Source organism: Vigna unguiculata, chromosome 7 (assembly GCF_037176805.1).
Source record: "Vigna unguiculata cultivar grain cowpea cultivar isolate G323 ecotype 2 chromosome 7, ASM3717680v1, whole genome shotgun sequence".
Lineage (NCBI taxonomy): Eukaryota > Viridiplantae > Streptophyta > Magnoliopsida > Fabales > Fabaceae > Vigna > Vigna unguiculata.
This window is the reverse complement of record NC_140798.1, coordinates 37,801,323-37,814,078: the sequence shown is the minus strand read 5'-3', so window position 1 is coordinate 37,814,078 and position 12,756 is coordinate 37,801,323. Positions and strand designations below refer to the sequence as shown.

At 34.2% G+C, this 12,756-nt stretch overlaps 2 protein-coding genes and 1 long non-coding RNA gene across 5 annotated transcripts; 2 read left to right on the top strand and 1 right to left on the bottom strand.

Moving 5' to 3' along the window:
• The first annotated feature begins 627 nt into the window (after positions 1–627).
• UCP3 (Mitochondrial substrate carrier family protein) lies at positions 628–2,804 on the top strand. 3 transcript variants are annotated; one of them, XM_028079211.2, is made up of 3 exons: positions 628–780; positions 1,264–1,735; positions 2,114–2,804. In XM_028079211.2, the coding sequence occupies exons 2-3, from the start codon at positions 1,361–1,363 to the stop codon at positions 2,654–2,656; spliced, it is 918 nt and encodes a 305-aa protein (XP_027935012.1). In that variant the 5' UTR covers positions 628–780; positions 1,264–1,360; the 3' UTR covers positions 2,657–2,804. The 3 variants fall into 3 exon arrangements, with proteins under 3 accessions (XP_027935012.1, XP_027935011.1, XP_027935009.1); XM_028079210.2 differs by having other exon boundaries at positions 629–780; positions 1,241–1,735; XM_028079208.2 differs by having other exon boundaries at positions 656–1,735.
• A 1,256-nt stretch (positions 2,805–4,060) lies between these two features.
• LOC146884860 (uncharacterized) lies at positions 4,061–5,537 on the top strand. Its single transcript, XR_014983920.1, has 2 exons — positions 4,061–4,253; positions 4,885–5,537. It is a non-coding gene; the product is annotated as an uncharacterized LOC146884860 (long non-coding RNA).
• LOC114192407 (putative E3 ubiquitin-protein ligase LIN-1) lies at positions 4,243–11,949 on the bottom strand. Its single transcript, XM_028082117.2, has 17 exons — positions 11,608–11,949; positions 10,062–10,999; positions 9,869–9,929; positions 9,359–9,736; positions 9,195–9,280; positions 7,795–9,075; positions 7,533–7,677; positions 7,191–7,448; positions 6,797–7,106; positions 6,585–6,709; positions 6,373–6,492; positions 6,157–6,282; positions 5,927–6,049; positions 5,728–5,838; positions 5,279–5,422; positions 4,918–5,166; positions 4,243–4,474 (listed from the first exon to the last, which is right to left on the bottom strand). The coding sequence occupies exons 2-17, from the start codon at positions 10,997–10,999 to the stop codon at positions 4,457–4,459; spliced, it is 4,473 nt and encodes a 1,490-aa protein (XP_027937918.1). The 5' UTR covers positions 11,608–11,949; the 3' UTR covers positions 4,243–4,456.
• Between the last annotated feature and the right edge of the window lie 807 nt (positions 11,950–12,756).

The following is a 12,756-nucleotide window of genomic DNA, read 5'->3' as shown; positions in this document are numbered from 1 at the left end:
GTGTAGACAGAGAAACAGAAGAAAAGGTATATACAATACACATTAACAAAAAATAAAATACATCGTAAATCCAAAAAGAAAATAAATGATTAAATAATTACTATGTATAATAAATAGATAAATATTCTAATATATATATATATATATATATATATATATATAATACATAATAATTAAATTAAGGAAAAAAATATAATTAACTTTTCATGCTAATATTTTCATATCATTCTTTTTTTATTCATGTTTATTTTTCATATATATATTTTGAGTTTTCTTTTCCTATAAACACTAATTACTTGTGCATAATCCATAAAAATAATGATGACAAATTTTTAATATTGCCTATTTGTGTTTTTATTCATATTCATGGAAGAAAGAAGAAAAAAAATTTACTAGCTTCATGTAATTTTATTTAAGGATGTTAATTGCTATTAAAATATTTGTATTAATATAAAGATCCAAATCCCACTTCCATATGTATGCATTTTTCTATAATAAATTAAGACTGAAACAAAAAAAAAAAAAATGCATATGTTAAATCTCTTAATATTCATTGTTGTTTAAGAAGCTAAGAATCAAATAATATTTGTATGGTACATGTGTAGATGTATAAGGGTATAAATACGTATAGATGTATAAGTTATTATTACATGTACGTGAATTTTCTTTCAATTTACCTATGGGTTTTTCTGGGTGCTGATAGAACAGAACCGTTTCATCATCGACTGCTCCGAATGGCTGAGGAAAATTAGAATCTAACCATGGATGCCTGATGAATAGGTACGTTAGATGTGTTTGTTCTGTGTTTTGGTCATTGATACGAAAGCCTTACCTTGATCGCATTGTTATTTCTAGTAATATCCTTTGAAGGATGAAACCCAAAAGAAAACAGAAGCTTTCTGTATCTCTCACTACACTCGATGAGGATGCACAAATTTTCTCGACAATGTTCACTTTCTTAGTTCATAGATCTGAATCGATAACAATTTCACGGCTTCATAGTTCTTGCTAGCCCCATATTGACCATGGCCATCAACAGAATTACCAATAAGTTCTTTTTCTTCTTTGGTTTAGGGTTTAGGTAGGATATGTGTTGAACTAAGGTTAGAATTCTTGCGAAAGTGGTTTTCATGTTTGATAAGATTGTGCTAAAGGAGAATACTAGGGGAAGGAAAAACAATTGTTTTATATATTGTGACAATGCAATGTGAATTTTTGTTGTTGATTGGGTTTTTGATAGGTATAGCACTTCTTGGTGTGTAGGAAGAAACATTGCAGTGAAAAGGTTTCGTTTGTAGTAACAGTCACTGGTTTCTTGAACCGCCTTGTGGTGAGTTAGGTCTTTCTTGAATGTACCCAAATGAAACCAGGCCATGAACATGGTGGAGTTGATACTGCTCAAGCAAAGGTCTTACTAGCATCGTTCTCAGCTATGGTGGCTGAGACCACGACTTTCCCCATAGACTTGATCAAAACAAGACTTCAACTGCATGGCGAATCACTTTCATCGAAGCGTCCCACTGGTGCATATCGAATAGGTTTGGCCATTGTTCGTGAACAAGGTGTTGTAGGCCTTTATAGTGGCCTGTCTCCAGCAATTATTAGACACATGTTCTACACTCCTATTCGAATTGTTGGGTATGAGCATCTGAGAAGTGTGGTTTCTGCTGATAATGGTTCATTCTCTGTTATTAGCAAGGCTGCGGTCGGTGGAACCTCCGGTGTCATTGCTCAGGTGAGAACTGTTTGGTCTGGAATATGTTGTGTATTTCATCATTGTTCTTGTTGATAAACTATGATTTTACAATGATATTATCTGTTCGAAATGTAAGTGTAAGTCTAAGTTTCATATTAAGTAAAAATGAGAAAATTGAGCACCATGAAGACCCATAAATGATATCATTCCATTATATGTGGGTTGGTCTTATGTATGCGTTGTATTTTTCCAGTGATCCTCTCTTAAAAGATCCATCATTATCCAACAACAGTAACATGGTAAAGTTTGAGAATAGTACTTGTTTTAGCGACATGGTTTAGTTAACTACTTACCTTTAATGCTACTTTTTGTTTCAAAATTACAATGTTCTGGTGTCTGCTGCTCTCATTGTTATAGATTATAGCCAGCCCTGCCGATCTTGTCAAGGTGAGGATGCAAGCTGATGGCCAAAGGATGAAGCAAGGTCTTCAACCTCGGTATTCGGGGCCATTTGATGCTCTGAACAAAATTGTTGGAGCTGAAGGGTTTCGAGGACTGTGGAAGGGTGTTTTTCCTAATATCCAAAGAGCCTTCCTAGTGAACATGGGGGAACTTGGCTGTTATGACCATGCTAAACAATTTGTAATTAGAAGTAGGATAGCTGATGATAATGTTTATGCCCACACATTAGCTTCCATCATGTCAGGTTTAGCTGCAACTTCTTTAAGTTGTCCAGCTGATGTTGTGAAGACTAGAATGATGAATCAAGCAGCCCAAAAGGAAGGGAAAGTTTTATATAATAGCTCTTATGATTGCTTAGTAAAGACAGTAAAAGTTGAAGGAATAAGAGCATTGTGGAAAGGATTTTTCCCCACTTGGGCAAGGCTTGGCCCATGGCAATTTGTGTTCTGGGTTACCTATGAGAAGTTTAGAAAATTTGCAGGTCTCTCTTCTTTCTGATATGGTATTTTGATTTATATTGCGATTCATTCATACATAATAAATTCACACTAGTCACAGAATCCACTCTTTTCAACTTTTAGCTTAGTGTATAATTTTTTGGAATAAATTAGAAGCCTCTATTATAACGGAGGATTAAATTATATTACCTATGTGTTATGCTGAACCAGCTTCTTATGAGTTATTTCTTTTAATCTTCATTCAATCTTGAAACTTTGGAAGATAAAATGAAGGTTTTACGTGAACTTTCAGAGTCAGTAATCGAGGTATTCAAAATTTCATTTCATCTTCAGAAGTTTGAGTGGAGAAATGTGTTAAGAGATGAAATGTTAGACCGTGGTTTGATTGAAAAGAAAAATACAACCACAAGATGAGAAATAGGAAGTCACCTGATTGGAGTTGCTTAATTAACTTCCTTGCGTCAATCAATTTTTTTTCAATATTAATTAAAAAATAGTAATAAATTTTGATTAAAAATAACCGTAATTAATATTAACTACAAAATTATTAAGATTAATAATATTAAACTATTAACATTACTTAATATTTAAGTATTTTTTATATTTAATAGTAATAGAAATATTTTATTTAAATGAAAAAATAAGATTTAATTATATTATCTTAATAAAATTTAAAAAAATGAATTAATAGAAAATGAAAATAATTCAAACTATTTCAATGTTTTAAAAATTATAAAATTTAGGTTAATTTATAAAATTGTTATTGAATAAATAAGAAGCTCCATAGTTATTTTTTCTATTGTGTTCCGCTGAAGAATTGTTTTCATTAGAATGTAGTGTTTAAAGTTTAGTTGATACTGAATTGTTTTTTTTAAGAATTAACTTGACTCGTAAAGGTTATAGATTAATTTGTGCTTTTAAAAGTAAATCAAATTTTTTATCTAGATTGTCATAGTTTCATAAACCAAATCCAGCACCTAGTCTTTTTACTTTTTTTTTTTTTTTGGAGTTAAAGAGTTAAACTAAAGTTTGAGATAAAATTTGTTAAGAAAAAATTATAAACATTTTGAAACAATATTTCACAAAATATAGAAGATGGTTTGAGATTTGTAAATATAATTCAAACCGAAATCAAATGAACTCATTTTTTTAGCATTTATTTTAACGCCTTAAATATAATATTTAATATAAATACGATAGACTTTAGTATTTAGAAATGATTTTTTTAACGGAGTTATCATTGAAGAACTTTATCTTTTTCTAATATTTTATTGTTTATACTAAAATCCATTCGAATGAAATATAAATTGGTGGACTTGAATTCACTGTTTTATTTTATAAATTTTGAGTAGTCTAGTATGCTGTTTAAAATATGATCGAATTATATAAGGTAAAGAACTCAGAAAATAGAAAAATGAAAATCAGAAAAATAAATGTCCAAAAAAATACAATATGAAATATTAAATAAAAGAACCAAAACAAAATAATGACAACCCACTTAAAAAAAACGAAGCAGTAACCTAAACCTCTATTTACAACCCCACAGCATAGATCTTCCATTAAACTTTTATTTCAGAAATGTCTCATTTTCGTTTCATAGTTGTATTAACAACTAAGAGATGCTCGTGTTGTGCAAGGTGATGTTTTACTTACTGTGATTCAGTTCAATATTTGTACATGGACATAGATGTAGAATATCTTATTAGGATGATATAATCTAACAAAAACTTTCTTTAACTAGCGAACCTATCAAATCTGTTAGGATCCCAACTAGGAAAAACTCATCAACAATTGATTTACATGACAAAAAATGGATATTATACTTGTTCATTGACTGTGCTTAATCCAAAGCCCAAACCTGCAGCAAGAATCCATGAGGGGAAAAGGTTAGTGGGAAAGAAGCAAGAGAGTTAAATTTTTTTTAGTTTCTAAATTTAGACGTAAAACAAATATATATAAGTCATGTTTTAAACTTTGATATATTTATGTATTTTAAAAACAAATATATATAATTATTTTAATACAATGACGTTAACTTCTTTTAAATGTTAAATGGTGGTCAGGTTAGCATATGAACTGTTTGATATATTGGGTAAACGATTCAAATATCAATTTTGAATCCCATTTAATACGTAAAAAGAAGTTAATATAGGCTATATCTCTATTTGTTTTTTAAGTTTAAGATTAAAATATATTAAAATTTGAGAAATAAATAAATTTTAATTTCATATTATTGTAATTTAGTAACTAAATTCTTATTTTTGATAGATATCAAGATTGTTCTCATGATCATGGACTAACCTGGATCTTGCCATCAGAAGAACCAACAAAAAGCATCATACCATCTGCATCTGATACTAAAGATGTGATCTTTGTGTGACCACCAGCCATTTTGATTGAAGCAACCCGGGTGAGCTTATCTTTGAGCCAAACCTCAATGGTGCCAAATTTTGTACCAGCAAATATGAAGTCACTGTTAATGGCTACGCGATGGATGTCAAGTCCAGTTGAGAGTGTTCCCACCACCGTTTTGGAAGAAAGTGAAAATATCTGACATCAATTTATGGAAAAGTAAGTGCAGCAAACAAGGGTGCATGTCTATAATGAATGGCCACAACACAACACAACTTTGGTGTCACAGAACTATAGAATTAGCATTTACCTTTCCTGCAGTTGCATCAACTGAAGAACCACAAGCAAAGAGGAGATCATCATGAACTCGAAGGGAGTATATGGTTTGTTTTCCCAACAACTTTCTTGTTCCAGAGAAGAATGAGTTTGATGTATTCTTGGACAAGTCAACCTCCTGCCATTATTCACCCCCCACAATATTTAAGATGAGAAATAGATTCTAGAGAAGTTTTTTTCATGTGTACCCAAAGTGGCTTGCTTTATAGAAGAAAACAGAACATTAATGTCAATGCTACTGAGATATTATCATTTTATGCACATAATTATGGACATTATTTGATGAACATCTTGAGGAGGGATACTTTTTGCCTTTATTTAGTTGAGTGTATATGCTACTGAATGCTTAAGCTTTCTTTGTTGGTTGGTTTGTTTCAGGTAAAGACACTACTAGAATGTGAGGTTCTGTAAGAAGATTCTTACCTGGATGCTGTAACCAGAGCAGCCACAATACAGTTTGTCCCCAGCAACAGCCAGGCATTTCACATATTTGTTGAAATTGATGAGCTTTGGAGACTCTGACCACTTGAAAACCTGTAACATCTCAAATTTTTAAAAATTTATCTTGTGAAGAAACTACATTTCAATTTGAGCTGTTCAAGAAACATATCATTAGGCTTGCCTTAACTCCACTTCCTTGAGATACATAACATGCCAATGTGGCATTGGCTGTTAGCTCATACACCGGCTCTTTTACGTCATGAACATCTATACATTTAATCTCATCTGGTTTCATTGTCCAAACCTGTACATAAGCAGCATCATTCAGTGGTGGTGCATATTCTATACTATAACTAAGCTAGGGTAACCAAATATCAGAGCAATTTTTCTTGTGATAGAAAGATAGATTACCCGAATGGTTTTGTCTAAGGAACCACTGTATAGTCTATCATCTGAAGAACATAGCGATGTTACAGCTTTTGTGTGCTCACGAGTTTCTTGAATCACTCTTGGTATTCTCTTTCTTGCATCCCATACCTAGTAAGATGATACCAAGTGGCACTGTTAAGACAAATAGTGAGACATAGCAGCACAACCACACTGTTTTTAACTGTTACGACAATCTACCTTGATAGTTCCATCAGAGTGTCCACTCAAGACCTGACCCTTCATGTAATGCAAAGAAAGGACCTCTCCATTTGAACTCAAATCTAACTCAACAACTTCCTTACAACTCCACAACTCTGTCTGTAAAATAGAGAATTAAATTAGTTATTTCTCTAAACAGATATACTAAATGAACTGAACTGAACTATATTCCAGATTACCATTCTACTCACCACATCAACAGAGTTTAAGTTTAGTAAGGCCTTCATAATATCAACTGCTACTGTTGAATATCTCTTCAGCTTCCTCATGGTTCTGTAGATTCTCTTAGCATAAGCTCTAAGTGCTTCTTGTGTAACTGAAACATTGACCGTTTCCATTTAGTAATCCTTTGTATACATAGAACTAATATATAATGTCTATGGCTGATACTAAATAAACCTACTTGGATCACTAAGGAAAGTTTTCAAGGCTAGGCTAGCCAATATCATCTCCTCTAGGTTTTTAGATGATTGCAGGATATTTATAAGTTCATCAAGCAAGGATTTGCGAGCAACATCCTTTATGCCCGTATCAGGAAGAGTAGAGAGCATGTGTGTGAGCCAAGCCACAAGAACAAGGCAAGATTTTGCCATCTTTAAAGAATTACTCCTTAGGCATTCTTCCAAAGCTTGAAATATTGAACCATTTTCATGGTTGCAAAGTACAAAAGCCACCCTTTTCTGCCAAGTGTTCATAGCATTTTTTTCATCCTCCTACACAATAAAAATCTGTTTAGATGGAGAGAAATCAATTATCAATAAAACCCAAACATCAATCAATGCCACGTAGCTCCAAACCATTGTTTCCACTGAATCATTGTCATACTGTCCCAACTGCTCAGCCTTAAGTAAAGCATTGTAAGGTTGATCAAATCCTGCAATCTTGAGCAACCAAGCTTCAGTGTATGACTTTCCAGAGGTGGTTACTTGTCCAATAAGAAACAGTAAAGCATCCAAAGCCTTCATTTGAGTATTTGAGAAATCCTTTTGCCAAAGTGCTTCTATAAGTATCTCTATCGCTTCTTCCCTGTAAATGCTCATTTTCCGCGGCTCAACCTGAAGATTTGACAGAAAAATAAATATAGTAAGGAAACAGGGGAATCACTTCTTAGTAACAAGAATTAATCTCAAAAGGCTAACCAGAAGATCAATCTGAAGAAGAAGACTAGCAACAGCAAGTTGATGCTCCATTGGAGCCATCTGAAGATATACAAGAAACGTATGCATTGTACTAAATGCTCCTTCATCCTTGATTGTCTGTAATATCTGGTTGCAGACTGTCCTTCTGTAATGCCGCAAAAAACAATAGATTATGTTAAGAAGTGAACATTAAGTCTAACTTAATCATGCATGCCGAATAGAAAATAAGACTTGGCTCGTGATAAACAAGCTTCTACCTCACCTATTCAATTGAACCAGTTCTGAGAGAAACTCCACGCAGATGCCTCGCACACTATCATTTCCAGCGTGAAATAATTCAAGAACAGGAGACAATTCAATTCTGTTGGCTATCAAACTCTTGCAACCCTTTTCAGCTTGCATACAACACAAAAGTATGGAAACAACAGACCTCCTTCCCTCCATCCTCTCTAGATACTTTGCTAAGGATGGAATTCCATTTTCGGAAACAACACTCAAAGCATTAAGGGACCTGCTATATTCATCCCCTCCTATTAAAATTTGCTCAAGTATTGCTATGGCAGCATCTTTAGGGTCTATAACTAGCTGAAAATCCTCTGAAGGCTCATTTTCGTTCTGAATTACTTGCACAAGAGATGGTACAAGCTCATGCGCCAAAAGCTGTGCAAAAACTGGCCTTAGTTGGTAAATAAGAAGAGCAGCCTCAGCTAAACCGTTCTTAAGCAGAGCGGCCAAGCAATCAAAATCAGAATCAACACTGTTTAGTGTTTCTCCAACACTTTCATCTAAGAATATCAGCTCAGAAAGTATATAAATTGATGTTCTCAAAACCTCTCTACTCATAGAAGCTGAAAGTATTTCCACCAAACCACTTATGATTGCTGGCTTTGATAAATAACCATGAATATGAGGATCTGTCTTTGAATCTTTCCATAATCTTGCTATTTCCATTACAGCTTCTTCACATTCTTGCAAGTTTTCTGACGTAGAAAGACTCGAAACGTAAGGTTTCAAGGAATTCAAAATTGTTTCAACTGCAGCTTGAGATAGCACACTAGTTGGAGATGTTGCAACAGAAACTCGCATAAATCTGTTGCTCCTTTGTCTTGTATAATTTTCTTTGTTCTTTAGTCCTGGTGAATCAGTTGCTCTTTGTGTAACGGAGAGCATTTGAAAGTCTTTTGCAGATGGAGAACATGAAGAACCCCTTGGAGTGTTAGAATTCGAGAGTTCGTGCGCCAGTTCGGGATTCTGTTCTTTCCATGACGTTATCAATCTCTTCAAAACATAGTTTGTTTTGGGCAATATATTTGCAGACAGAGGCTGTCGCGTGATGGGGCATGTCGTGTTACCTGTTCTAAGCCATTCTTGAATTGCTTTTCTTTCATAGGTCTGGCCTGTTTCAAGGGTCACAGGATCACAAAATATCTGACCTGTGATTGGGCAAACAAAATCTTTTGGTGGTTTTGATCCAATCGCCAGCTTCTCTAACTTGGGCAACGTAGTGAAGCTTTGATTTTCGTCGTCACTTTCACCATGGGAACTGCAAACTCAGAGACATTTCAACAATGGGAGTGAAATCATGTTTTTACTCGACACAAAACCAAACATTAGCACAAGAGGATCATAGAATATATCATAAATGCAAAAAATGGTGATTACCTGTCATTTAGTCCTAGACTATTCCCACTGTCGTGATTCATACTTGGTGTTTGGTTACTGTTTTTCCTATTAATATTCTTCAAGCCCTATATTCCAAAGAACCGTTACATATTTGAGCAAACAAGTACCAAATAACAAGGGAAATTTAGTATTCTAGTCTATACCCTTATTTCTTTGTCAGAGTTGAACATATGATCAGTGCTCATTTCCAGAGATGATGATGATAAAGAGTCAGAAGTAGTTGAGTCCCTTAAACGAGTAGATAATAAGCGAAGATACTTGGGTTCTCTCTTATTGTTTGTATCAGGATTTGTTGACGAACTATTTGGACCTGCTTTTGGGGAATCCAAGGGAGAGAAGATATCAGGAGAATGAATCTTACTCTTATGGTTTGATAGAGGCGCTTTTGGCTCAATATCCTCATCCCTCACCATCTTCATTCCTGGTGATAAAATATTGTTTCTTCTATCTGAATCCACTGAACCATCATCAAGTTCAGAATCTGAATCATCTTCATTCTCATTCTCCTCAATGATACTTTCCTGCACGTGATAATTTATCATAAGGCCTATGCACAATGTTACTCCAAAATCTATATCTATAGACAAGAACTATATTATTAACAGCTAGCATATACATATACATATACATATACATATATATCTTTGCATCACCTTAGCAGCCCATATGGATGATTTCTCCGCCTTTGTTTGGCTGGAAGTTGAATTCTCTGTGCTGAAATTCAACATCCAGAAAGAAAAAATTTCATGAGGCTCAAATGATATAAACTGTAAGTATAATTTTCTTTAGCTGAAATGTAGAAGAAACAGACACATGAACACAGATTCAAAGAAATTAAAACTGAACCTGATTGTTTCATTTACACCATCTTTAGATCTTGTTGTCAAAGAGAACCCTGCACTCTTGGGCAAAATAGGGCCAAATTTTACAAAATCAGGAACAGACCGACTCAACTCATGCAAAGGAGTTCTTGGTGGCTCAGCAATAGGCAACATAGGAGCTGCCTTCTTGCCTGAAGTGGAATCAGAATTCATGCAATCTTTATAATATTTTGCGTATAGCCGTGTGTTTTCATCCAATGATTCTGCATAAAGCTGCTCCAGCTTTTGCAATTTGTCTAACTGATGTGGCCTCATAGAAAATACCAAAGACTCATTGAAAAACCTATCAAAATCAGCTGTAAAGGACAAATCACTGGAGTCTGGTATCACTTCCATCATTAGCCTATGCCTCTCCTCAGAATACCAACCCACAATTGAGCTCATGTGTGGAAGAAACAGGTTCTTCCAGAGTTCAGGAGCAAAATCAATCCGCGAAAAAAAAGGGTCAACAATGAACATCTCAAGAGCATGGTGAAGACAATTTTGAATGCTGTTCCTCAACTTCCATAAATAGGATAGATTTAGATGTGCCCAAGCTGAGAGGTAGTAGTTTGGCACTCCAGCAGTCTTTTGCTTAGGATTCAACATTGCACACACTTGCAGCATCTTCTCAGCATAATCTAGCCTAGCAAGCTTCGTTTCCATGTTATATGTATTGATAGCTTCTTCAAGGGCTTCAATACCCCAATCCAGATTTGCTAATACTGCTTGATCAGAGTATTCCACCTCACTGTCCTTATCACAACTTCCTTCTTCAGCTGCTAACCTCTCTGCACACTGTTCTTTGTGCTGGGCTCTTTGCTCTTTATTGATTAACCTATCTTGAATGAAACTATCTATAGTTGTAGTCAAGAATCTAACAATGTCCTTCTGATCCATTGTGAATCTGAAGTTCCCTGCCATCTGTCAGGTGCACTCACATCAGAGAAAGCTTAAATGGAATTTTATCAGAAGCAACAAAAATTAACATATAAGGAACCAAATCCATAATCTGTTTACAGTTAGAATTTAGAAAGTACAAGAATAGTCAAGATTTCATGTTACAACCAAACAATTTCAGGAAAAACAACGAATATAAAGCAAAGAGCCTATAATGGTGAAGTCAATATTCAGCATAAGCCATCATTTGGGTACACTAAATCTAAAATTTTATCCTCAACCTGTATTTCTAAATCAAAAATTAACGAGTACATGACATGAATGAGGAATCCCTCACGGAAAATGATGAAGAAAAAACCTTTAGCATTTCTACTATCCTTTTGAATCAAGTGCTTCTGTCATACACTACTGAATATCCCATCAAGAAATATACATTTGTGCATGTAATAAGTTGACCAACTAAGCAAACTGCAGAAAAGTGCATATGCCCAACAACCTTGACCCACCACTTTGAATATGACACAATAAACAATCACATATACCAAGTCAACATCTAAAAGGGAACAAGAATCTAAGCATAAATAACCCTGATCATGATCACCCCAGATTAAAATTTTCCAAATTTATCACACCTTTGACTTTAGTTCCTCTTTCCCTTCTTTCCTTCAACCACACTGCAAATTTTCCAGGTGGGAAGTGACAGATGGGGTTCTGGAGGTGATGGTAGTGCAGAGAGAGAAGTTAGCACGTGTTCGTTGGTTGTGGCACAACAAATCAAATTCCGGTGAAACAAAAACTATTTGACAATAGGCTTTGACTTGAGTTTTGATGAAAGAAGAAGCGTCTGTGAGATGGACACGAGGAATGTGGCAACATGTTCAAGCCATGTAGGGAAGAAAGGTTCCAACGAGAAGAGAAGGAAAGTTCAGAGAAGACTATTTTGCGTGTGTACATACATGATCGATATACAAGTTGTACAAAGTTTGAAGTAGCTGTGCCTGCCGGCATTTGGACCAAGGAACATAATATTATTATTATATTGTTCAAAGGTTAAGGTTCGTGTATAATAATGTGGTTTATTATATCCTTAAATTATTAACAATGTGATCAGTCACGTATTACTGTGACACACCTTGGCCTTTCGGTTTTAACTTGACATGGTTGAAGTAGTGAAACAAACAATTCTCTCAGCTTTAGAATGGATCAAACCAGCAACATCGCATAAATGGCCAAAATTACTCTTCCAGTTTTCACTGTTTTCCTCTTTTAGTTAGTGAAGAAACCATTTTCGAGGTGTCGCTGTCACATGTTAATACAAATTAAATGCCACCTATTTCTAACTCTCCCTTTCTTACGCATTTCTTGGCTGTTAATTCTAAATTAGTAAGATTTCATGAGTTTTAATTATAATGCTAAAACAAATGTTAACTTTTTTCTTATCTACCGAATTTCTTATAGTTCCCATTTGAATGATCATTTGAGAATGTGTCATTTGAGAATGTGTCATATGAAATGGATATTTTACAATATAAAAAGTACATACATCCTAGAATGAGATGCATAATGATTTAGGTTAGTTTTAGGTTAGAATGACATTAAATTGATTTGATGTATATTTCTTTATGCACCCCCATGATTTTAATATGCACCAACATTGGGTGGTGAAATGATCAGTTTATCCCTATCTTCATAATTCAAAATAAAGATATACTTTCTTAAATATGTAATTCGTAATATAACTCTATACTGTGAATAATCTATACTTATATTATTAATTATAT

What these genes read in the sequence shown, in the direction of transcription:
- UCP3 (XM_028079211.2), top strand. Translation starts at nt 1,361, where the DNA reads ATGAAACCAGGCCATGAACATGGTGGAGTTGATACTGCTCAAGCAAAG. An exon ending in CCTCCGGTGTCATTGCTCAG is followed by an intron (nt 1,736 to 2,113) that starts GTGAGAACTGTT and finishes TCATTGTTATAG; the next exon opens with ATTATAGCCAGCCCTGCCGA.
- LOC114192407 (XM_028082117.2), bottom strand. Translation starts at nt 10,999, where the DNA reads ATGGCAGGGAACTTCAGATTCACAATGGATCAGAAGGACATTGTTAGA. An exon ending in ACTCTGACAAAGAAATAAGG is followed by an intron (nt 9,281 to 9,358) that starts GTATAGACTAGA and finishes TTTGGAATATAG; the next exon opens with GGCTTGAAGAATATTAATAG. An exon ending in ACTTAAACTCTGTTGATGTG is followed by an intron (nt 6,493 to 6,584) that starts GTGAGTAGAATG and finishes TCTATTTTACAG; the next exon opens with ACAGAGTTGTGGAGTTGTAA.